General features: G+C 39.9%; 2 protein-coding genes across 4 annotated transcripts in view; one reads left to right on the forward strand and one right to left on the reverse strand.

Annotated features, from left to right (window-relative positions):
* The window catches only part of ANGPTL2 (angiopoietin like 2), a 28165-nt gene extending 26039 nt beyond the window's left edge, over positions 1-2126 (forward strand). The window contains exon 5 of the mRNA XM_063144616.1: positions 621-2126. Coding sequence (XP_063000686.1) covers positions 621-820 — 200 coding nt within the window. The 3' untranslated portion in view covers positions 821-2126. The remainder of the gene's footprint in view (positions 1-620) is intronic.
* RALGPS1 (Ral GEF with PH domain and SH3 binding motif 1) overlaps positions 1-26666 on the reverse strand; it is a 185570-nt gene that overhangs the window by 114444 nt on the left and 44460 nt on the right. For all 3 annotated transcript variants that reach the window (XM_063144542.1, XM_063144540.1, XM_063144541.1), the window contains 3 exons: positions 26052-26141; positions 24077-24169; positions 6570-6696 (listed from right to left, as the gene is read on the reverse strand). In XM_063144542.1, the coding sequence (XP_063000612.1) occupies positions 6570-6696; positions 24077-24169; positions 26052-26141 (310 nt within the window). The remainder of the gene's footprint in view (positions 1-6569; positions 6697-24076; positions 24170-26051; positions 26142-26666) is intronic.

The raw sequence follows: 26666 nt of genomic DNA on the forward strand, positions 1-26666 counted from the left end.
AAAAAATCTAAAAATAATAATTCTAGCTGTCAGAGACATTTCCAAGGTACAACTATAGAAATTAAGAGTTCTCAAGGAAATCCAACAATTGTTCCCTGGGGTTCCTCTCTTGCAAACTGCACATCTGACTTGCTTCCACCTTTCTAAGAGTAGCAAATCAGGCTGGAAAGAGAGTTAGGCAGAGCAGGAACAGGAACAGAGCAGGCGTGAGAGAAGGTCAAGCAAGAGTAGCTGAAGACCTAACCAGGAGATGATTGGGCATCTGATGCAAAAGCTCTCTGAATTTTCCAGGAAGCTTGCTAAATAGTCGCAGTAGCGTGACAACTCACCAAAAAACCAGGTGGGGCTGCTGTACTTGAAGCACTCAAAGGCAAAGAAATCCAGCCAGGGGATTCACCCTCAAGATTGGCCTAGTAGCCAGTCATTATTTTTAGTTGCCACCAACCCTGCCTCCTGCCACAAATTCTCTGAATGTCCCAGAGGACTTGGAGACATGGGGCTTTGTTCTGAAGAGAGGCAAAAGCATCAAGAACCTTGTACGTGGAAAAGCACACCGTTTAAGGCATGCAATATTATATAACCCACTTATTCACAGAACGATGTCCTTATTTCTATTACAGGTAACTGTGCTCATTATCAGAAAGGGGGATGGTGGTACAATGCATGTGCACACTCGAACCTCAACGGTGTTTGGTATCGAGGAGGACACTACCGAAGTCGATATCAAGACGGTGTCTACTGGGCTGAGTTCCGGGGGGGCTCATTTTCACTGAAGAAAGTTGTCATGATGATCAGACCTAATCCCAACACATTCCACTGAAAAGATACTTCTCATGAGACAGAATAAAAAGGCAACAACAGTTGCGTGTGCTATCCAGAACACATCTTTTCAGCAGTGAAGAATGTAATATGTTGTACATTGACTGTTATTAATCAGAGGACTTGTACATTGTATTTTTTCAAGAATTGTTCCAGAACCAAAATAACAAGAAACATTTCAAAACATGACTCTTAGTACCAAAATAATTTGTTCTTGTTTGGGGTTGTTTTTTTAAACAGTTGTCAGGTAAAAAATAGACTGTAGATAAATTGAGATGCTAAGAATACTGCCACAACATCTAAATATTTTTGTATATTATATATATTCTCAAATACTGAACTTATTCAAAACTGTACAGCAAGACTTTTTATAAATTCATTTGACACAGGAAATTATATCCTTTGAAAATATGTAACCAGTAAAGGTACCTTAGACTGTTAAAGTGGTTGTTCTTAATTTAATCTTTGTTAGCTGGTGAGAATGCTTAGTATCTGCTTTAAAGTGTCCACACGGTGCCTAGCACAAACAAAGCCCATGTTTCCCAAGGTTCAAGGTACTATTAGAACTTGACAATGAATAATTTCATACAGTACACATGAAGAGTCCAGGCTGTTCTCGTCTCTGCATCTTTTAATAGACCAGCCATTATCCGTAAACTGACCAAACAGGTATTTTTGTCATCATCAAAGCAGTATCAGCATTTTTAATTGAACACCCAGACTTTTAGAAACAATCTAGATTTTACTTGTTTGCTGCATACTTTATAATCAACTTTGTCACATAAATGATAGCTTACAGGTTTCAAGCTATTTTGTACCCTAAGAGTTGTTACCTGCTCTATAGTTACTGCACCAACAAAGAGAGCTATCCAACTTTGCAGGCAAATGATGGATACAGATATAGAACCTATTTAAATACCCTTAGCCGCTATATTATGACCTTTGGGAGAGACTATTTGAAACCCAGAACTATATTTGCCATATTTCTCTATTATTGCCAAATATACATATTAAAAAAATTATGCAACCATATTTATAAATAAAGTTCAATGTAGAAACCTGAATTCCTGAATTCTAGTATTCTGCTGAGGTAAGTTTCCAGAACAGATTATTTTAGCACACGTTGCATTATAGGAACAGTGAAAACCCTTAATTTCAAAACTCTTATTACCTCATTATTTCTTTCCTGATGTGCATCAAAAGTTTTGGAGTCTGATGTAGCATGTGTTGTATATAAATGAAAGTAGGGATTTTAATATATTATCAGATTATCCTTGTTATGATGCAAATGTGTAATAAAAGCAACAAATGGTATTATACAGATATTTTATTCTCCTATTATCATCATTATTTGGCACCTAAAAGCCAAGTTATGCAAAAGGCTTTAGGAGGTGTTTGCATATAACAACAGAGGGAGAAAGATGGATGCCATGTGGAAGGTCATTGCCATAATAGGAAGCTTCAACTGGAACAGCCCAGGCGAAGAACAGAGGGGATATTCATAGGTTTAAGAAGAAGATTGGCATATTGTCAAGTAAAGACTCCAAGGAGAAGCAGTTACGTGAAAAATGAGGCAACAGGTGATAGAGGAACAAGGACACGGGGACACGGTTAAAGTGAAGACAATAAGAAAGAGGAAGCTAACGAAGATATGATATGAAGAAAGAGTGGAGAGAATCAAATGAGTGGCAGCAGTACAGAGAGGCTTAAGAGTTTTAGCAGGAAAGCCAACAAGAAGAACCTTAAGAACATTACACAACGTGGGAACAAACTAAAACTAAAACATACACACACTTCAACCCCACGTAGACCATATAAGCTACAATATTAATTATACACTGTAACATATGCTGTATACATTATATCTGTATACAGTGACAAAATAATTGTTCATTAATGTATTTGGCCAAACCTGCATATAACTACAGCATCAGAGTTCTTCTATACCTTACAGCCACAGGCAGACATATTACTTAGCCATATTTAAGGAAGGATTCATTTGGAGGCAGTCAGTTGTAGGGCATACTACATTTAACGCAACAATTTAACATAGCTTTTGATTGCTGGGTATTAGACGCAAACTTCTAATTGTCCATTTTTAGTGTATTTTGCATGTTCCCCTCACCCTGAAAATACTTGCCTACCTTTTAACCAACACTCTTCCTCTAATCCCCCTCAAAATCACCCTGGGTTATCCTTAACTGTGTGATCACAAGCACAACCACAAAGAATAAAGGTTAGTTCACATTATTTCTGCCTGGGAAGGACATAAGCTAATCTGCTTTGCCAGAGTATAGCAGTGTACACTAGCCTATCACCATTTTGCAATCAGAAGATCCCAAAGTATTGCAACAACAGTAGCAGAAGGAATCCTTTCTCTTTCTTGCAGGCAGAGAAATGTATACAAGCAAGGGATGGCATTTAAACAACGTCCAAGGCCCTTTGAGAAAATGCCTTCTACAAGTGGGGGAAATATATCTGCAGGAAAACAGTGCCCTCAAACCCTTACTTCATGCTCAATCAAGATACTCTTCTTGGCTGAGACTTTAAAAACATGATCTGTCTGTAGCCTTCCCCTGTACTGCCTTGGCCACATGGTCATGAATGCAAGATATATTAATGCGCTTTCTAAAAGTTTTTTAAAACAGCCAATTTTCCATATGAATTTTGCTCCCCTGAAATCCATATTGGCTTGTAAGGGTCAATTTCAGAAGCCCACTTCCTTTCACAGCAGCTGTAAAAGGATAATTTGCAAAGATTTTGCATGGTGCTGTAGCAGCAACAAAACTTTTTTTAAAAAAACAAGTCATTTTAACTGAAAGGCATCTTTTTTTCAGTTGTCTAGGGTTCTTAGAGTTTATATCAGTGTGCGGTATGTATTTTGATATGCTGATAAGCAGGGGTGATATCTTTGTTCATCTCAAATACACCTAATTGTATATAATAACCTAGAAATGACCCATGCTAAGGGCTAGCAAGACAGTATCCCAATGTAACACGTAAACTGACTGGCAATATATAATTGAGGTGCATGGCCAAAGAAATGAAAACTTATGGGAGTTGGAAAAGGTTCTGGAATCTTTAAAAACGTCCTCAAAGGCTGTTGCTTCCTCAAACCACAAAAATTGTGCTGTGTTCAACTAAAAATGAACCTCATAATCTTTAATATGAATCTAGTGCTTCCCTCCCTTCCTTTCTTCTTCCAGCTATAAAAATTACAGGCAGAGAAGACCCTAGAAATATGCACAATTCCTTTGATGACTTCATTAATTCCAGCCCTGTTTCTTTTCCATCACATGCCACCCACCCCAACAGCAGCAATGACCGGTTGCATTGTATTCTCTTGACAGTCCTTCATTAGCTGTGTGCTTTCAAATGTTGGGTGAGATGGTTGCCATCAATTGAGGGAAAGACAAAAAGCCATATTTACTGCATAAAACTGCAGGGTTTTTTTTTTATATAAAAACCTCTGGAATAAGTTTCAAAATATGCTGAGTTTCTTGCATACCACACATTCACATATCTTGAGGTCATATCAGTGAATCAATTTGGCTGAAGTAGTCATGCAGAACAAAATGCATGATATGATTTACTGGTGTTATAGCAATTACCCAAAAGGAGATAAGGTTTGAACAGATGAGCTCACTGGGATGTAATGCTAATAAGAAAAGGCAGAAGATACCGCAGCAGGAAAAAGTCATGAGCAAAATGTTACCCTGGACCTTAGGCGACAACTGAAAGATAAACTGGAAGAAGCATTACAGAATCCAGAAAGTAGGAGTAGGTAAAACTTAGCAGAAGGCAGTTATGGGAACACGGCATTGGCTAGTCCACTTATGAGCCAAGTAACAGTGGGAAGAGAAATGCTTATTGTCTGTAAAACCCTTCTTGCCGTTGTCCTCTAACCTCCCGTTCCTCTTAAATTGTTCCTCATAAAGATGCTGTTTGCATAGTAGGGAAATTATTTATTTTTTATGTAGTCCCTTTCCCATTTCTCCCTTAACAACTCTCCAAGGCCACTGCACAGGCAGTCTCCAAGGCCAACTCTCCTGGAATGCCTCACTCTGAGGAAGGACCCTCAGGGCAAGGCACTACAGGGGAGAAAGGCAGCAGCCACCACCCAGTTAAGGTAAAAAGATGGGGCGGGGGGGTGCAGCAGGGGGAGGTCGTACGCCAGCATTTTTGCTAGCGCAACATCATTAGTGCTGGTGAAATGCCAATGTTGGATACTAGTCTCTGAATATTTATTCAGCAAACTCACAAAACAAACACAGAAACATGTGTTACGGTTGAAGCCAAAGCAATCACAGGATAAATAGCAAAAGCCCAAAGAAAATGTGCTAACAAATGAGCTCTTGCGCATATTCAAATAGTAAGCTTTGATAAAGTCTATGCTTTTATGAGGGGGGAATGGTTTTCATGGGGCTTCTTCAAAAATGTCTGCACTCTAGAGTTTTGCAGTTTTAGGAAATATCTCTGATTACTGAAAATCAGTCTCTTTCCCTCCAACCTCTTTTTCGGTAGCAACTTTTGTTTACATAGATTTGGTGGTTTTCTCGTTATCTTATGAAGAGTCTTACGTTGAATAGACTGTGTTGGCAGTTCTGCAACAACCATTAGAGTAATTACTTTAAGGGCTCAATCCTATGGACGTTTGGACAGAAAAAAGTCTCCCAGCATTCACCAGCCAGCAAAAGGACTTTTCTTCTGTCTAATAATGCATAGGATTGCACCCTAAGACATTCTTTTTAAGATGTCTTTCCAGGTCATGATGAAGACTGAATACTACATGTATGTCTGTAAGGTCTTTAAACCCTGCTATTTCAGCCAATTTCGGCCTAAACAGCTCTCAGAGCAGCTTACAAATGAATTAAATCATTTTATTTCGTAACAAAATAAAAACCAACATGAAATACAGTAAAGCAGTAGAAAAGGAACACCAACTGAAACAGAAAAGTAAAACAGAATGATTAAATAGTCTAAAATACCGGGACCAATAAAAAGGTCTTCATGTGGTACTAAAAGGTCATTAAGCTTAGGATCAGGCAAGCCTCCTTGGAGAAGGCATTCCGGAATCAGTGTGCCACAACTGAAAAGCCTCATCTCCAGTTCACATCACCTCCCATGCATTTAAATCTATTGTGCTATCCAGGAGGGACCTGTAGAGCTATCATAATCTGAGGACACTACAAGCTCGAAGCCGGGAGAGCCACATTAAGATATAAACTGGGAATGTCTTGTTCCTCTCATTTAAGAAGTTTCCTCCATTTTTCTGGGTATCAAGCACAGAGAGATCGCACTGGGTGGGGGTGAAGTTATAGACCAAATACATTTTATCTTGGCAAGTCTTTTCAAATGAGGCTTGGTTCATAGAATTAGCCATATTTGAATCAGACAGGAATTTCCCACCAGGTCAGAGCAGTTAGTGACCTTGGAGAACTTTGCAAGGCTCTGAGGTAGAAACACGATGAGAGAACCACTGTGTTAGGATAATGGGCCTACTCTGTGGTGCCTTTCACATTCCCCACATCTCTGAACATGGTGACTCTTCCTCCATTATGTGGCAGGAGGGCAATGGCGGTGTTCACAATTGTAAGGGATTTTTAAAAATACTGGCTAATTGAACCACACTGATTTAACATGTGGTTTGAATTTGATGTGCCTGGGATTACTTGTTAATCAGAAACAGCAAAAACATCTTATTGAAGACTGTTTTCAGCAGAAAAGAACTAGACGATTCTCACACTTACCTAAATAAGGAATACAGGGAACCATCTTTAAGCATCTGATGTAATCCCGCATCCTCTTATAATTATCTTCCTTAGACATTAAGTAGTCTAGCTTCTCAAAGGTGGTCTTGTCTTTGCGATTCAAAAGCTAAAAAAGGAAGAAGGTCAAGTAAAACTATTACAATACTCCAAAAAGGCCAAGTGATAGAATACAGGAAAGCATTCTGGGTGGGTTTCTTTAGGATGAAGATTGCTTTGTTTTAGAAGTGAAGGGACTGGACTAAATGTTAAGTGGTCTACTGTAAATGTGTGAATATCATTTGTTTTTACAACCCTTCAAAGACTAAGAACAATATTGCATTCAATCACTATTATTCTTTCTTAATTTAATCTCGCATGTTTTATACTACATATATCCTATAAGAATTTCCTGTCAACTATTTTTTTTTTTACATGAGACAATGTGACAACTTATTTTTGCCAGAATCACACACACATGCATACACACATAGATGCACAAAACTCCAGGCAACAGAGACACATACACCAAAACAAAACACATCACATCAAACAACAGAAAACACACCCACACCCAGAGCGCAGATTCCATCTAGGATGTTCCCTATCACTGCCAGTTGTGGTCCCAATCTGGATCAGGTTCCCCTATGCCTCCAATTTACATTGCCAAAAAGACATGAAATTGTAATGTAAATTGCAGGCGTAGGGCAAAGTGTTAATACCCTGATCTCCTACTCTAGGGTCCTGATCCATGTTAAGTCCTGTGCACTTATATTTGAGTAAAAAGAGAGAGAGAGAGAGAGAGAGAGAGAGAGTTAAAAAAGGCAATGAACTGAGTAAAAAAGACAAATAATTGAGTTAAAAAAACTTTTTAGGGTGAAATGTAACTTGATCCGCAGGGAATTTGGGGGGCGGGGTGGAATGTACAGCTGGGGGAAGCAGAAGGATCAGGACCTCACACCACCTTTCTGAAAGCAAACATTCAGCATGAGGGTCCCTGTGGTGGGAAAGGGACAAGCAATTACCAAGTCTCACACTAGGGACAAACAATTACCAAGGGAAAGGGACAAGCAATTACCAAGTCTCACACTAGATTCATATAGCACGCAGAACATGCATTCACGCTCTATGGGCAGTATCCAACTGAAATGCTGAATTAGCAGAAATGATGTTGCGCTAGCAGAAACGAGGTTCTGAACTATGCTCAAGAGAAGAATCCAGCTAAATTCTGCTTGGGCGACCTGTTGTACAATGGGAACATCCAGCAGAGCTTCGCTGGAGCGATTTCAGTTTGCAGAACGTCATGTTGAATACTGCCCTGTGTATGCTCATTAAGACAACCGTGGAAGTTCTCCCTGCAATTTTAGTATCCTGACTTGTCAGGATTCTAACATCCTAGGGAGAGTTTCCATGGATAGAGGAAATGCTCCTCTTCAGATAGTCACCCTCCAACTGTGACAAGAAAGTTGAAGAGGCAGAGCTAGTGTACCTATCCCCAATTTCCACTGGAAATTGGAAATTGGAAGCTTCCAATTTCCTGGCTTGAGTCAACATGAGTTAACCTTAACTCTGGTCTTAAACCAGCAGGTATTTTGTTCATTGATATATATATATATATATATATCATCACAGCATTAATATGGTAAGATAGCAGAGTACACATGGTGGACAGGTGGCATTTCTTCTGTAAAGCTATATATATGCACAATTGCTGGTGTGAAATGGCAGCTGTGTTTCTGAAGTTTATAATAAGCACCCAAGTGCTAGTACAATGTCTGAGAAAAGGGCAAAGCGAGTGGGGGAACTGATGTGGTATTCTATGCAGCCTGCAAGCTATATGTTACCCACCCTGCTATGGAGACGTTGTACTGATTGACATCTGTGTCAGTTTTAACTGGGTGTGTTTCATTCATATAGTCTTATATAGTTTTTGAAATTCAGAAATGTAGATTCCTTGAGAGCAGCTGCAAGTGACTGAGCCTATTACACTCATGGCCAATCTAAGCTTTTCAAAATGGTTGAAGCTTCCAAACTATTTAAACTATTTTGTTTTCAGTCCTGAAATTGGTTACACACGAGCTAAAAGTATGTGAAAAATTCCATGTGCTCCTAGTTAAGCAATGGCATACAGATAAATGGACTGCGGAATAATGAGCTTGGATATAACTGACTTAGGAAGAAAATAATGTTTGTTTGTGATTTAATATTTTTGTCAAGCACCCAATAGCGACACGTTAATTTTTGCCGAAATAAAGCTGTAAGTCACAAGAGAACTTGTTTGAAATCTTTAAAATTACTAGAATCACAATATCTAATCAAGATACAAATGAGGCTTTAAAATAAGAAGAGCGTTGCTATTCTCGAACAAAGTTCTTGCTACCTTCAAAAAGCAGGTGCTCAGAATATTGCAAGTACAGATATGAAGCCTTGGAGTGTGTGTGTGAAAATGGAACATTTTTTTGTGGGGGACCTCTCTCCCCACACCCCATTTTTCCCCGAGGACCCGTTCTGTTTTCCACTCACTCCCCAAAAATGGAAAAATTGGACACCTTTGGATTATGAAATTCTTTTAGAATTTAAGATAAAGTATTTATATATTGTTACCCAGCTCTCCCACCCCCCAAAATGATTTCTAAAAACTATGTAATAAGAACACTTTTACATCTTTAGGCTTTCTATGTCTGGAAATAATGAAGCCATGGGGGAAAATGCTTTTTTAATCCTCTCTGTAAGATTCCCAGCATAGTTATTTCTTTTATTCCTTCTTAAAATTATTGATATAAAATATTTTACTGATAGACATCTGGGCTCAGTTCCCCATCATGTGATTAGAGTCACCATTGTGTATTCGAGACAGGAAATGCACATTCTTGATAGTTTGGGTTTTGTTCTACAGAGTCCTGTGTTCCTGGTGCTGTAACAATCATTTAATGCAGTTCTAACCTATTCAGACAATAATTAAAAATTTACTGAGTTTACTTTTAAAAGTTTTAAAATATACTATGTATAAAATAACTTTAGGAATAGAAAGGCTGCTTGGTGCGCTCCAGATGTTTTGGACTACAAAGTCCAGCATTCCTGACCATTGGCCATGCTGCCTGAGGCTGATGGGAACTGAAATCCAAAATATCAGGAGGGCACCAGGCTGTGGAAGGCTGTCTTAAAGCAACAAAGTGACCTTAGATCTGTAAAGAATACTAAAAAAAAGTACTGCTTTTTTTTCAGTTTTCCAAAATTTCCACCCCTGCCAAAAAACACATTCCCCCTCCCCATGGCCTCAAAATTTCCAGAAATTTTACATTTCTAATTGCAAGTCATCTCCCTAATTCTACACGGAACAAAAAGTTTTGCCACAAAATGCAAAATTAAATTACCCATCTTCAGCTTATACATATACTTTGACAAGGCAAATTATGGGATATTCAATTTTCTAGCAAACAGGGGCAGGGTCTTGTATGGATGTCCCTTCTTCCTAAAACCGGCAGTTGAAAACAACTTGAATAAGTGAAATAAATGTGGCTGGCAATTACACAGGTATGCAGCTATTATACATAACGTACAAAGGAAATGTCACAGCCTTCTCACCTTACAGGCAGCAACCACAGTACAAACTTAAATCATTTTAACTGTCATCCCTCCTTCCCAGAAAACCCTGGGGATTGTAGTTCCACAAGGTGGAGACAATAGGAATCTCTAACCAAGAATTCTCAATAATTCACAATTCCAAAGATTTTTGGGGGGGAAAGTCATGACAGTTAAAACCTACGAAGTGTATGCAAAACAATGAGCGTTTTGCTACAGCCTCCTTCTGGTACCTACTCTGTATAATTGGTAAAATATGCAGGCTGACACAGCTGCAAATACATGCAACTGATAAAGTAATGAAGATAATAGAGGAGGTACACAGGAAGGGTACACAGGAAACCTTTCCTAGGAACCGCAGGTTGACATGTTTTGGGACTATTTTGTACGCATGATGTAAGAAGGGAAGCCTGTGGTTTTGGCAGACTTGTTTACAAGTGGTAGTGATCAGTGTGTCTTACCACAGGTTGCTACAAACTAGAAGACACAGGGAAATTATTTCAGAAAGGAGGAGAATTATAGAAGGATAAAGACAAAGTTTGACATGAGATAAAATGTGACAACTTCTGCAGCAGAGAAATTCTCCAACGAGATCCTATACAATTTAGCTACTGTACTCTTTTCGGCTTCTTACCTCTTTTTCAGTACTCAGGCTATTTTTCTTTTACTCCTCTTTATTATCTTGTACACAGAATGTGGGTGCCCTTCCACCCTCCCCCTGAGGCTTCAAGGTTACCTCCTCCTTCAGTCAATAAACCAATCCCATATTTGCATTCGTCACAGAGATTTTGTCTGTACAGAGAAATAGTAATGTATGAATGTGGCCATTACCTAGGAGCTAAATCAAGGCCATGATAATTTTTCTAGCTCAAGTTCTACACCTAGGAAAAAGAAACCAAGTGCACAGTGACAAGATGGGGGTACTTGGCTCAGCAATACCACAAGCTTGTTGCAGATCACAAGCTGAATATGAGCCAACAGTGTGATGTGGCTGCAAAAAAAAAAAGCAAATGCTATTTTGGGATGCATTGATAAAAGTATAGCTTCCAAATTGCGCAAGGTACTGGGTGTTAGGATCTGTCCTGCAGCACCACCTGGCGGCTGCGGTGTACCTTGCTGGCTGCAGAGTAGTTGCAGGAGCCAGGCCCATATCAGCTAGCACACCTAGATGGGCTGATGCAGACCATGGGAGAAGCCAGGAAAGGGCTATATAAGGACAGAATTTCCACTCCAGCCTTTGCTGCAGCAACACAGTCTCCTGTGCCTGCTGTAGCCTGTTCCTGAGAGGCCTGGCCTGCTCGCCCTGGCCTGCTCGCCCTGACCATGCCTTTTGCCTCTGGCCCTGCTTGAACCCTGTTGTTCCTGGTCTCTGGACCATGCCTTTTGCCTCTGGCCCTGCTTGGACTCTGTTTTGCCTTTGGACTCTGAACCCTGCTTGCTTCTGGACCTTGCCCTTTGCCTCTGGCCCTGCCTGGACTCTGTTGCTGGTTCCACCGACGTCCATCCTGCACTGAAGCCTTGCTGCCCATGCCCTGGACCCTGGCCCTGGACCTGTTTAGCCTTGAGAAGACTCAGGGCAGACATGAGAGCACTCTTCAAATACTTGAAAGGTTGTCACACAGAGGAGGGCCAGGATCTCTTCTCGATCCTCCCAGAGTGCAGGACACGGAATAATGGGATCAAGTTACAGGAAGCCAGGTTCTGGCTGGACATCAGGAAAAATGTCCTGACTGTTAGAGCAGTACAACAATGGAACTAATTGCCTAGGTAGGGAGGTCATGGGCTCTCCTACACTAGAGGCATTCAAGATCTAGCTGAACAGCCATCTGTCAGGGATGCTTTAAGGTGGATTCCTACATTGAGCAGGGGGTTGGACATGATGACCTTATAGGCCCCTTCCAACTCTATGATATGGGTTAGATTGGGATAACTCTTATACCACAATAGCAAGAAGAAGGAGCCATAAATCAGAAGATAAAAGCTTGGTGTGGGTGTAGAGTTTCCCTGAATGCAGAGTAGATAGAACATGTACATGTACACATGCTTCCAGAATGCAAATGTTCTTTACTATATATAGTTAAACATTTACTGACTATTAACCTCTCTGTACTCTTCTGATGTACAAAGTTAATTTGTTTAGAAGCTGTCGTAGCAAAACTGAGGTTTTGCCAAGGAATGAAACACAATTATACATTTGTCTTTGATATAGTCCACAACATTTATCTTAAAAAAGATTTCTGCTGGATATACGCAGGCACAAAGAAAGATGAGACCACCTGTGTTTTTATCCAGGTTTATCATTTTTTAAATTGAGTCTTCCAGTGTTTAGCCTGCAGGCAAAAGACCTGGAAAGCTGAGAAGAAAGAGGGCCCATGAGATACAGGGGAAAAGAGCTGGACTGGAGGAGGGGCGGTGAGGCAAGGTAATAGAGGAAGCAATGGGATCAAGGTGGGGGCACTTAATTTTGCATGGATTTGAAATAGCTGCCAAACTTTGACAGCAGAATTCTAGTTTCCTCAATGTTATCTGTGTAATATTCTAATTTACAGCTTAATTCACTACGTACCATTTCCCTCCTAGGAAAATTCACTTCCACAAGTGTGAGCATCTCATATTTAAAGGCTGTAACAAATTCTATGGAAAAAGTTAAAACATCATTTGTAAAGAATATGCTATTTACTCTTTATAATTAAAGCAATTATTCACTGGATTCCAGATGTTAAGAAAGGACTCCATCTTATTATCCTTGGAAGCATACATTCTCTAAAAATATTCTATGTCATAAGAATGGAATGTTTCCGATGATCAAAATTGAGCTTAGACGAGCCTTTGCCGTGCTGTAAACTCCTTCCAAAAGCTGTTATCAAACTGGTTTGGCTTTTCATCCTAACACTTCGTCAAATTTATGGCTTCAATAATTCAGAAATTCAGAAATGTGGGTGCTTAAGCCCAGTTCTCTATGAAGTTCACATGCTTAAGGCATGTGAGTGATATCAGGAGAGACTTCCTTGCCTGGAGAGCATCTCAGGAGTGCAATGCAGACTCCCCAAGGCCTGGGTCTTCTGCACCTATCAGTCAAAAGGCTATACTGACCAAGGGCATCACATATTGTGATAGAAAGCAAACCAAAATATGCAGTTATTTCCACTGGATCTGGTGGTGCATGACTAGACCACCTCAATGTTTGCCTGGGTCATGATGGTCATTCTTAGTGATAAGAGTTGAAGGAACTAGTGTCTGCCTGTCCCAACTCCCTTGCCGCATTCTAAACTTTACGGCCAAAAAGGTAGTATAGCTCTCCTTACAGTAAGCACAGAATTTCCATGAGACAGTCCCTCTCCGCCTTCTGGCTTTAAACTGTTTTAAGATGCTGTGCGAAGGTACTACTTACCACCACCCCAATATCTGCCCCACAAAACTGCACTTTGGGAATACTCCTGCATCATATGGTGGCTTTTTACCCAGCAATACCCACCCACCCCAAATTCTGTATCAAGACATGAAATGCTCCTTGCACCAGGACTGGCTCCTGATAATTAACAAACAAAATATGTTGCAGCCCTCATCTCATTCATCCGCATCTATGTTATGAGGTAGATCATTTTCATTCTAACAGTGGAAAACAGAGGTTGAGACAGTGCCCAATACCACTGAGTTTAGAGTTGAGCTGGTCTGTGAATATTATTAGTTCATCCTTTTTGGCTGCAGACTCTCTGATTTGCTTTGTATGGTAAACACATTTTAATAAGGAACAAAACTGAACAAGGGTTCTGTCTAATGTAAACATTAAGCATCAGTTACAAAGGCCATGCCTTCCATTTTATTCAGTCACAAAATGACCATCAAATATCTTTTAGAGTTATTTTTTCTTGGTGTAATGGTTATGGACTGGGAGACTTGTATTCAAAATATTGTCAGCTATGAAGCTTACACTGCCATCTTGGGCTGGTTACTATTTCTCAGGGCTGTTGTGAGGATATAACAGGATAACCTTAATGACCCTGTTCAGACGACACGCTAAGCCACGGTGGTTAAGCATTTTGAGCTAAACATTATAGCTTCGTGTGTCATCTGAACCATTCCTAACTATGGTGACTACATGACTACAGTATAAACATGCTCACTAACCATTTGCTGCAAAAGGGTTAGCGGACTAACCACAGCTTTGCATGTTGTCTAAACTAGCCCTATATATGTACTTCTTCACACAGCACATAGTTAAATTATGGAATTCACTACCACAAGATGTAGTGATGGCCACCAATCTGGATGGCTTCAAAAGGGGGTTGGATAAATTCCTGGAGGAGAAGGCTATCAATGGCTACTAGCCCTGATGGTTGTGTGTTATCTCCAGTATTCGAGGCAATAAGCCTGTGTGCACCAGTTGCTGGGGAACATGAGTGGGAGAGTGCTGTTGCACCATGTCCTGCTTGTTCATCCCTGGCCGATGGCTGTTTGGCCACTATGTGAACAGAGTGCTGAACTAGATGGACCCTTGGTCTGATCCAGCATGGCACTTCCGATGTTCTTATATGCTTCCCTGTGCTCCTTAAAGAAAGGGTGGAACACAAATGTATGGGGGGGGGGAATATGTACCAACATAAATCTCCTTTCCTCCTCCTTGTTTATCGTCCTTTCCATACAGACACTAGGCTAACACTGAACTCCACCCCACCCCACTCCCAAAAACCATTCAAATGTTTTCTGTGCCTAATGAACAAGCAAATATAACTGCCATCTTTTAACAAAATGCATCATTCCTCTTTCATAGAAATCTGAAGTTTTTCTGAGAACTCTACAGCTTTCATTTACTTATTTAAATGTGGTATGGTATTTGTCTAGTGGTGTTTGGCTTTACAGAACAGCTTCTATCACTTCATAAACTGTACTCTGGAGTTATTCCTCTCTTAAGCTTAGCCACACTTCCAACTTTGTCTTTCCAAGGTCTCCTAATATTCAAGCAAGGATAAATAGTTTATTCTTGTTTACCAGCTACAGGCCATCATCTGGACAAGAAAGAAGCTACTCCATAAGGTAAATTGATGTATTAAAAATCTCATTTTACATATAACAGATTTGTTTCTAACAAAGATACCACACCTGGAAATTGTTATCCATGGAAAAAGAGTGTGTTATTCTAAAAAACCCAACAACCAACCAACCTCAAATAATATCAGATATTCTTTTCCAAGCACAACACTGCTTTCTCACATAAAAAAAATGTACTTGGAAAACAAAGGAAAATCCTTGAATATAAACATCTATATTTTCCTTCCTTTCTGGCTGAATCTTTCCTTCAAGAAAAGGTAAACACATCTGAATTGAAAAGGTTTAAGAAATTATTCATTTTGCTTACTGAAATATTGCGCAAGTCCTCAAATATCAGCCTTAAATATTGCTACTGTGAACTGGAGAGAATTGGGAGATGGCATATCTGCATGTGGTTAGGGATTTGCATTTATACTGATTTACTGGAATCACACATATTGCCACAAGTGCTTACTTGAGAGAACAAAGACTTGACAGCTGCTAAATCTCAATGAATCAGTCCAAGGGAAGGCAACATCTACCTCAAGGAGCCTATATAAAGGGCCTGTCTATACCAGAAATTGATTCTCTACATTTTTTTTAATGCCAGATGCTAGTCACCCAATTAAGTGCGGTGCCAAAACGTTGTTGACTCAGCAGTATAAGCTACACAGAGCTCCACTTTCTCCCTTCCCAACTCAGTTGCAGATATAGAAGCAAAATTCTTCAGTACCACTTCGTTTCCAACCCACCAGAGACATAATAAAATGACAAGGCAGCTCCTCTCCAAGATCAGGAAATATTCTGACGAACACGACTCTTCTCCTTCTCTCCAGTATTCTTTGTGGAGTGTTGTTATACTGCTCAGAACTGGTAAAGGGAAGTATAGAAATCACAACTGAGGACAGTTGTTACTCAGCAAATATAAAACTCTTAATTAAAATGTAGGAAAATCTAAATTGCGTCCTCTTCTTCCCATCCCAATGCCGTAAAATCTGCAGTTTTACATATATAAACTACCATTGCATCAACTTCTAGAAAAGATTGGCCTACTTACTTTACTCTTTTTGAAAATAATTCTCGGAACAGTAAAACTTAATGCCATAATTTCAATTTGTTGATGGCAAGTTACTGAAACTTTCTTCTAGTATATTTTTTCCTGTCCTGAGAAAACACTTAAGAAACATAAAATGTGCATAAAACATTAGTGAAGCCAGAATAGCTCCCATGTCTCTCTGAACACACCTTCTTTCTGGCTAGTAGCAAAAAGAAACAAGGCTGTGTTTAGACTTCCAGTTAGTTTAAAGAACTGTAAGATCCATTCATCTCTTCAGTTAAATGTTGGGGAACTATAATTTAAGCAAGGTTTTGTGAAGTTGTACGCTTTTCTTTTCTTTCAAACCAGGCCCTGATCCCCAAAGTCTGTATTAGTGGGCCTGCCTGCAAATGTGCCCTGGTTCGAATGTTAATGGTAAATTAGGCTTCATGAGAATCCTGGCTTATTGAGATTGAGCAAACATACTAGTGCACACTGCCTGATTGCTCCTACTTGGCCATTCCTGACATCAGGGGTGACTAACTGGCTGGAATGCTGGGAGTTGTAGGACTTCTTCTGTCTAAACAAGCATGTGATTTAAATGTTATAATATGTAGAAATTTGTAGTGAATACTTGTAAAAATTCAAAATTAACAGCATGAACATCCCTTACATTGTTTACATTTAAGTAAAAAAGAAAAGTACTGAAAACTGTTGACACACTAATTACTTCTAGCAATGCAAAGAACTGTGCATGATATGCTGAAACCTACTCATCTATTTCAACAGAGTTCAACTCTCTTTCACTCTGGACATGTCTACACCAGCTCTATATCCCAGGATCGTCCTGGGATCGTTCCGGTGTATCCAAATGCCACACAGGGGATCCCAGGAGCAGGCAGAGATGATCCCTCCATTTTCCTGGGATAATCCTTAGGTGTAGAAAGGGCCTAAGATCGTTGGGGCACCTTCAGTTTCACTCTGACTATTTATTTGCTCAATATCTCACTGAGACATATTTGTATTTCAAAGACGTACATGTATTCTCTCACATACTTGCTAGAGATGATTACCTGAAAAACATTAATTACAAATTTGAAAATGTCAAGCTCGCCTAATATTGTATTTGCACTTGGTATGCATTTATTGTTACTAGTGAACTTATGAAATGGAACATTTTCCACAGGAAAATAACACACTGGAAAACTCTACCTCATAGCACTGACTCTCTTTGGTTCGTTTATTGCGCTATCCAAACTGTGGATTCTGGCTTCTCTCTCCCCAAAAAAGACAAAGTCATAAGCCATGGCTTATGACTCTGGCTTGTTTGGGAGAGAGAAGCCAGAATCCCATTTACGAACCATGGACGGAGGACCTGTGGTCTGTTTAGCCACTTATGCAGGAGAAGCCAAACGGGAGTGATCAGGTAGTGTGCACTAGCACACCACTCAATCCAAATAAGCCGCGGTTCTCTGGAACCCTGGCTCATCATGATGACTGCAACATCCCAAATGATTCCTACAGTATGGGTGTAAAGCCACAATTTGTAACATTGCTCAGTTGCAACTATTAAAACACACCATCCTACACTTAAAGGGTTTGTTGGGGCAAAGGACCAGCGTATTACTTAACATTTAAATAGAACGTATTTCTTTAGAACAGGTGGCTGAAGGATGCTATTTACAACTAACTTTCCCATCAATGACCACACATCTAAAACTGAGCAACAAAACCCAGAGAACATGGGAAGTATATTGAAGTTTGTGCATGTGAAACCGTATTTAAATCCACTAACAGAGGTCCCATCTACATGGAGACGCTTTCCAACTTGATTCAGTTTAAAACCACATTTTCATACATTCAGATTTGCTCCTCCTGTGGCATATGCAACCAATTAAAGTGGCTTATACACTGCCTTAGTCTGTTAACTTTGCTGTTTTAAATCTGTATTTTAAATCTGTATAAATCTCTGCATTGCTGCTTCGTTCTATCCTGGTTGTGCTTTTATATTGTACTTTTATATTGTGTTTTTATACTGTTGTTTGTTTTGTACTTTGGATTGTACTTCATGGTGTAAATTTTTGTGAACCGCCCAGAGAGCTTTGGCTGTTGGGTGGTATAGAAATGCAATCAATCAAATAAAAGTAAATTTGAAACACATCTTTTGCCAAATGTTCCATCTGTGCAAAATTGTGCTTCAGGTCTAGAATGATTCCTGTGTGTTTCAGGTCTAGAATGATTCCCAATAAACATATTGCCCTAATATGGATTTTGAAATTTTCCTAATATATTATTACATACAAAGCAGAGGACATCAATCACAATTTTGTACCACAAGATAAATCCTTTTGGAAATAAGTTTGCTTTGTTTGAAAGTACAGTTGTTCTTTTCAGGCTACACGTTTTAAAACACTCATTCAAGCAAATTCTTTTTTTCACTCCAGTCTTCTCAATTTTGCACTTCTATCCAAAACCAACAGTGTCTTTATCCAAAGGGACATTGGCTCGTCTTCGTTTTGATGATTACCTGGAACTATTACAACTACCTCTATCTCTGTCTTTAATACAAAAAAGGAAAAAAATATCTCCAAACATATTTGACTGAAGGGCAACTACTGTGCAAACACAAAAATGTTTAGTCAGATATCCAGAGCAAATAGATTAAAATAAAATAATTTTAAAACACCCTACAAATACATACACAGCAACACTAACACCATTTCCTCCTTTGTGGATGCAGACCTAAACACACATACACCGTATCCACAAAACAACACAACTATTATGAATTACAGTAAGGCAAGCGTTGGAAAAAGAAAAGCAAATATTATCTTTGTGGTTGATGACAGAACCAACATGGATTTTCCAGGGGAAATAAACCTCATATTCTAACCATCACTCTAGCAGACATTTCCATGCATGGAAAAGTAAAATATCTAGACCCTAAAATGTACTTAAGGACATTTTACTGTTGGACTCTCAGTACTCTCAGAGAGCTTCGGCTATTGGGTGGTATAGAAATGTAATAAATAAATAAATAAATAAATAACACTAAAGTTAGCGTTTTACAAAGAAGATGGTATGAAAAGTTAGCAGAAATCTCTTCTAGGAGCGGAAGATCTTTTCCTAACAAAGAGCAATATTGGAAACATACCATCGGGTAAAGGACCTGCTGCTGATTTGCTTATTACACCAGGTGTATAATAAGGAATGCTCCTATAGCATTCCCTATATAGAATTTTGCTTATAATTCACATTGCTGATCATGCTTTAACAGTTTGGACCTAACAAACAGACACATCGCCTCCTCTTTTATGTCTCATGGTCAAGGCTGGGCAAAGACGGTAATAGGCCCAAGGCCAGATGGGAAATGTAGGCCCCATTTCAAACTGCTCATTAAGTATTTTTTAATCAGTTCTAAATACATATGAACTAGAACGATTTATAAAAAAGGTAATGGCAAGCACTTTTATTAATGATGTATATAAGACATCTTAGGTTTGGAGGTGTGTCAACTGGTTCTGGATGGGGCTACACTCCCCCTAAAAGACTGTGTTTGCAGTTTAGGGATGCTCCTGGATCCGTCGCTCCAAATGACAGCCCAGATAGATGCGACAGCCAGGAGTGCCTACTATCAGATTCGGCTGATACGCCAGCTGCACCCCTTCTTAGAGTCAGAAGACCTAAAGACAGTAGTGCACGCGCTGGTAACCTCAAGGCTTGACTTCTGCAATGCACTCTACACAGGGCTACCATTGTACCTAGTTCGGAAACTTCAACTAGTTCAAAATATGGCAGCCAGGTTGGTCACCGGTACACCTAGGGGTGAGCATATTACCCCAACATTAAAATCACTCCACTGGCTGCTAATTAGTTTCCGAGCAAAGTACAAAGTGTTGGTCATTACCTTTAAAGCCCTAAATGGTTTAGGTCCAGGTTACCTGCGGGATCGCCTTCTCCCATACAGTCCGCCCCGCACACTCAGGTCCTCTGGGGTGAACTTACTTCAGTCAGCTAAAACTAGTCTGACATCAGTTTCCCAGAGGACCTTTTCTTCTATCGCCCCCAGATTGTGGAATGGCCTGCCGGAGGAGATTCGTAAAATTAACTCTCTGCGTGATTTTAAGGCAGCTTTAAAGACTAGCCTTTTCCAGCAGGCCTATCCAGATCAATGTAAAATTAAGAATTTTTAAGATGTATTGATTCCTGTTCTGATGTTGTTCCCCGCCTCGATCCAAAGGGAGAGGCGGGTAATAAATAAATAAAATTATTATTATTATTATTATTATTATTATTATTATTATTATTATTATTATCTTTGCCCCTACCAGGGGGACTCAGAGTAGGACCCCTCAAAATTGTAGGCCCAGGTCAACTGCCCCCCCTCTGCCCAGCCCTGCTCATGGTTATCTTTATAGTGGACAGTGAGCGCCTTAATGTTACCATCAGTGTACTAAATTAAGATTCAAACAAAAGCATGTTAATATAGGCAAATATCAGCCAAGGTTCAAGAAACTGCAAGATTAATTCTGTATGCCTAATGGGGTCTTGAATATGTGGGTGGGTGAACTGTTCAAAAAAGAGAGAGAAGAATAGCCAAACATCCCTCAGCTAGTTAGATCCCAACCATTACATATAAAGACAGAAATATGCCTCTCTGTGTCCTGGTTTGCATGACAGGATAGCCCACCCTGGCTTAATTTACCCAGCGGAGCTGTACATGGCACCGGCTTCCTGCATCTTATCATGTTATGCAAACCCAGGCTGCACGGCTTGTGTGAAGATTAGACAATCCTCAAATAACCCATGGCTTGTTTTAAGACACAGCCCCTGTGGGTAAGTTAACCCCATGCAAACCCCTGACAAAGTATATAACTGAAAAATTATCTAAAAATAGGACTTATTCCAGACTTTAAAACATCTGCAAGGCATAGGAATGGAACTTTCTTTTTCATAATTCTGACTGATTCAAACAATTTTATAACTGCGTTAGTTTCTTTGAGAACTTTGACATTTCACTGAAGCAGCTTTTGTTTTAATTTCGGAACCTGAATGCCATAGAATGGACTTATTAACAAAGGATCTGTAGGCTTTTCAAATACAAAGTACTTAGAAAAACTATTTCCATCACGTTATCCTTTCTGACACTGAAGACGAAAATGATGGTGAATAGCTTACATTACTAAAGTATATAGAACCAACTTAAGACACATTCCACACAATTAAATGAGTGCAGTATAGCAAAGCTGCAGAAAGAATTTGTAACTAGATATAGTCCCACTTTTTTTCATGACTAAGAGCACATGAATAATGTTTAATGGAAAATGTGGGTTAAAGTGAGCATACATTCCTTCAAACAAAGCAAAACCCACCAGAAAAGCACCACAAAAGGGACTCTTCTAGTCTCTTAAAATGTAAACATTATTCTCTCAGTAAATGGGTAAACAGGAGGAATTGGTTTAACCAAATGAAATATGATGTGACCCATTACTAAACACAAACAAGTTATAGCCTTTAAACCACTGATCCGTCCCCAAATAACCTGAGAATCACTGAGATTGCTACAGTTCATGTTGTTTGATGTTTGCAACCAAACACCCCTGGCGGGACGGAGTACAATGCAAAAGTGAGATCCTAAAGAGGAAGAAGGTGGCAAGACATTCTTCTACACATTTACAATTATTTATTTCTCTTCTCAGATTTGGAGCTATAAGACTGTACATGCGCCAAGACAGTTATCCTTATTTCAGTGCATGAAGTGTTGTTTCACTAGGTGTGACACAACATGTTCCAACCCAAGTCCTTCATAATTCCCTATAAAGAAGCAGCTGGACAACCATCTGTCAGGGATGCTTTAGGGTGGATTCCTGCATTGAGCAGGGGGTTGGACTTGATGGCCTTAGAGGCCCCTTCCAACTCCGCTATTCTATGATTCTATGATTCTAAGTCAGGTTGGAGGCAGGGGATTTAAAGTGCAGACAAAGGGGTGGGTGGGAGTAAGGGCCTGGATTTTCCTCTTCCCCATGTTTTCCCACTTGAAATTGCTCTTTTTAAAGCTCATTGGGAGCAGAACAGCTTTAGAAAAAGTCGTTTCAAGAGGGGAGCATGGAGAAGGGAGAATTCAGCAATCCCTTCATGCTTGCCCATGCGATGCTCTAAATCACCCACCATGTTACTTTAGATGGATTTGTTGGAAGACCTGATATTGTAGGCAGATATATTTCCATCATGTCTAGTTGGACCTTGAAATTCTAGGCCTCTGAAATCATTTTTCTCTCTTTTCTAGACCCCCCCCCTCCTCATAACATGCCCAGGAGCAAGAAATGCCTCCCAAAGTCATGATTATCAAACCTTCATCTTGTCTCCTTTCTAAGCTCCATGAAATTATGTAATACATTACAGATGCTATACAAATATTAAATGAAGAGGATTATGATGAAAAGTTCAGTTGAGAAGTGTGACCTCTTTCAAGGTTGTTTAAAATGCCATTTCTCTTGAAAAACAGACTTTGTGTTAACTGTACACTGAATAACTATCTAGGAAGCTTTTCCAGTATGAATTATACAATATGGCTGCATGTCTTACGCAGGATGCTTGCCTGGTCCTAGATTGCCCAACCAGGCAGTTGCCAACAGCATTAGGTGGAGTGACTCTGTATGTGTGTGTGTTTTGGCATAGTTGCCACATCCAGCAGGAACTTGGCTGCCCCCAATCCACCCCTTGAGACAAATGCCTCATGGTACCCTGATGAACAGAGTTGAGCATGTATGTGTCCCGCATAAAGTAATGGAAGCTACACAAAGATCAATCCAGAGTTGCCACCACTAATCTCTTAGTTTTTGTTTTTATCAGTGAGCTCTTAAGTAATTTGAATTCATGGATGATGGGTCTTGGATAGGGAGTTTAATATATACCTGCTACACATCTGTAAGGAATTAGGTAGCAATTTTTCTTACCTAGTGTAATATAATAAGTCCTTTATTAGGGTGCTTCCAGGAGAGGCATTCACTGCACCCCCGCCCCTGCCTAATTCACAGAATCTGACATGGGGTCCAGACGCTGTTGTCTCCCACTAGTAGCCCCCTCCCCCAATGGTGTTTCCCTCTGTTTCATCCATCTTTTTTCATAACAAAGAAAATCTGTTAAGAAGAAAAGATGGGACAGCTGCACAACGCCTTTTAATTTGTAGCACAAGGAGTGCTTTGGGCAGATTCCAACAGGGTGTTCACGCTGCCGCCAATTCTCTCGTGCCCTGCAGATTCTGTTGCACAAGTGGTGGATCCTGCCAATTCCATTGCGCAAGCAGGACCTACCACTTGCGCAACAGAGATTTAACACTTGCCCGGAGAAGCCCCTAAACGAGCATTCCACTCTTTTCTAGATTGGGATAGGTGCGAACTCCACTGACCTGCCCCGTTCCGGAAATGAGCATTTTCGCACGTTTTCGGATGCCCCTGGAAGCACTAAACCTCCGTTCCGTAAGCAGTGAGCACTGCTTGAGGACAAAAATTAGTGGGGTGCAAGAGAATCAGTGGGGGGCATGAGTGCCCCATTGGATTCTGCTCTCATAGCTGATTCTGTTGTTTACATCACGGAATAATACCACACTAATCAATTATGCATTAAAAAAAATCATGTATGTATAAACTTCGTTGAAAAAATCCCCCAGCTGGGTACTTTTCATAACTTTAAAAACTCAGACTAAGTGGCGATTCCCTCAATGTATGGCAGAGGAGCAAGGCAGAATACTGGCCATGCTCCCACTTGAGGAAATTTAAAACAAATGATTTCTTGGTAATAACATTTCAGATATAACGCCTCAAGGATGAAAGGAAAAAGGAAAAAGAAAGTCACAACAACTTACTGCCCAGGTTTTTGTCAGCCTGAAAATAGGTGCGCTTTGCAGAGCTGATACCACAGACATGAGGGAATGAAGGTTGTTCAATTCTAGAAGTTTCTGGAGGGAAAAAGGAAGACCAAAACCCATGAGTTTTCCATATGGGGTTAGAATGTCTCAGCTCACATGACACAATAATAAATGTTCCAGGGGCTTGCTCTTTATATTGTAAATTATAGAACACCCGGAAGATTTGAATGCCTTACTGTGATGTGGAACTATAAAATGTAAAGACCAGATGCAAGGAAATGGATTGCACTGTAACTCAGTGTTCATTATAATTGGTTATAGTACAAGTAAAAAATGCTGCTCTCATAGCACTAATTATACATCTTTCCACTTGTATAAAAAGAAATAATTAAACATGAACAACTTCATGTTCAACTTCATTGGCTGCCAGTCCAGGTCCGGGCCCGATTCAAAGTGCTGGTACTAACATACAAAGCCCTAAACGGCTTGGGGCCAGGCTATCTGAAGGAACGCCTCCTCCCATATGTACCTGCCCAGACATTAAGATCATCCACAGGGGCCCTTCTCCGTGAGCCCCTGCCAAAGGAAGTGAGGCAGGTGGCTACTAGGAGGAGGGCTTTCTCTGCTGTGGCACCCTGGCTGTGGAACGAGCTCCCCAGAGAGGTCCGCCTGGCACCTACACTGTATTCTTTTCGTCGCCAGCTTATTATTATTATTATTATTATTATTATTATTATTATTATTATTTATATAGCACCATCAATGTATATAGCACCATCAATGTACATGGTGCTGTACAGCTGAAGACCTTTTTATTTCCCCAGTATTTTAACACCTAAATTTAAACTTTGCTGTTTTAATTCTGTATTTTAATCCTACATCAATTTCTGCTGCGTGGTTTTATCCAGGTTGTGCTTTTTATATTATATTTTGTCTTTGAGTTTTTAGATAGTTGGATGTTTTATTATGTTCTTAATGATTTTAATTTTTGTGAACCGTCCAGAGAGCTTCGGCTATTGGGCGGTATAAAAATGTAACAAATAAATAAATAAATAAATAAATGAAATCTGAAGCATGGACATGAAGACTTATGGTCAATAGGCCTGTGGTCACATGCACTCTGACTGAGCAAGCAATAATGGGCAAAGTCTGCTTGATGAACACCACAATTGAGTAGTCACAGGTATTCACCATACAGGTATTCACAACAGTTAAAGCTGCAGGCGTCCTGTCCTCTTTTGTACCTGCTCACTCTAGTTGTGATGAAGAGGGGCTTTCACCAGGTGCTGCATGCATACAAATGACATCGGCTGAAATTCCCTTTTCTATACAACTGTTAAAGAGACAGGAGCCTGGTCCTCCTTTCCATGTGGTCACTCTACCTAATACACAATCTGCACAGCCAAATACTTCAGAAATTCCGTTTACTTCCTACAGGGGAGTTTGGGAAACTTTCACATTAAATGACTTTGCTATCTTCAATTGTTCTTTTATAGACAGACATCCTTGTTCAAGAGAAGCTGGAGATTTGAACTCGTTCAAAGAAATTAGGTGTTCTTTGACCATTTGTTTATCAATCTCAAACTGCAATCCTTCCTCTTCAGCTTGTACTTCACTTTTGCCGGGTGGTCGTGGTGGTCATAGACCTGCTTTGAGGAGAAAACTAAGCCAAAGTAGGAATTGAGCATTTTGGCCTTTTCTTTGTCATTGGTCCTTTTTTAACCCTGAGTTGTTGCGAGCCAGGTAAACAACCCAGGATTGTTCCCACACTCTTATTTATTTAAAACATTTGTATCCCACCCTATATCATTAGGATCTCAGGGTGGTGTCTTCTGAACACAACCTGGCTTTCTGGCTTAATCACTGTGGTTAAGGCCATGGTTTAAGGTGTCTTCTGAACGGGGCCAGTAAGAGACATGCAGGTGTAAAATAATAATAATGAGGAATAATTATTTAAAAGCAACAAACTTACCTTTGCTATTTTCACAAAATGGCTCAATATTTCTGCCCTTATTTTTAGAGTCTGTGCTGTTAAAATTTCTCGTACAACCCAGAAACTGACCTATAAATAATAAATGTACAGGCCTTAATTTAACAAACTATGCAGGCTTTATTGAATTAAAAAAATCTAGCATCACTTATGAATCAAAGAAAAGGGGTCACATGTGCCACAGTAAGCAACAATGCAAACCACTACACATACAGATAGGCATAGACACATTCCAATGGTCAAAGAACAGAGGGGTGCACATCCTCTGATAAGAGGAAAAGAAGTTTTAACAACTGTTATTGCAGCTGTGTTACAGCTCCAGATCGAGGCAGAAGCAATTGACTAACCCCAATGCAAAATATTTCACACAGGTATCTTCAGGATACAAAGGACCATTTCCCCCACGTATGGTTGGGTATAATTTCGTTGATGTGAAAAGGAACACCTCTGCAGACCAAGGGAATAATATTCTCCATCAAATATAGCCCTGTGAAACTGCTGTGAAGACATACCTATTCAGGTACTGCTAAGAAACCTGAATGCACCATTGTAAATCCACAAACTGGAGATATGCAATTGCCTGTATAAGCTTATTTC

This window comes from Elgaria multicarinata, chromosome 19 (genome assembly GCF_023053635.1).
Source record: "Elgaria multicarinata webbii isolate HBS135686 ecotype San Diego chromosome 19, rElgMul1.1.pri, whole genome shotgun sequence".
Taxonomy (NCBI): Eukaryota; Metazoa; Chordata; class Lepidosauria; order Squamata; family Anguidae; genus Elgaria; species Elgaria multicarinata.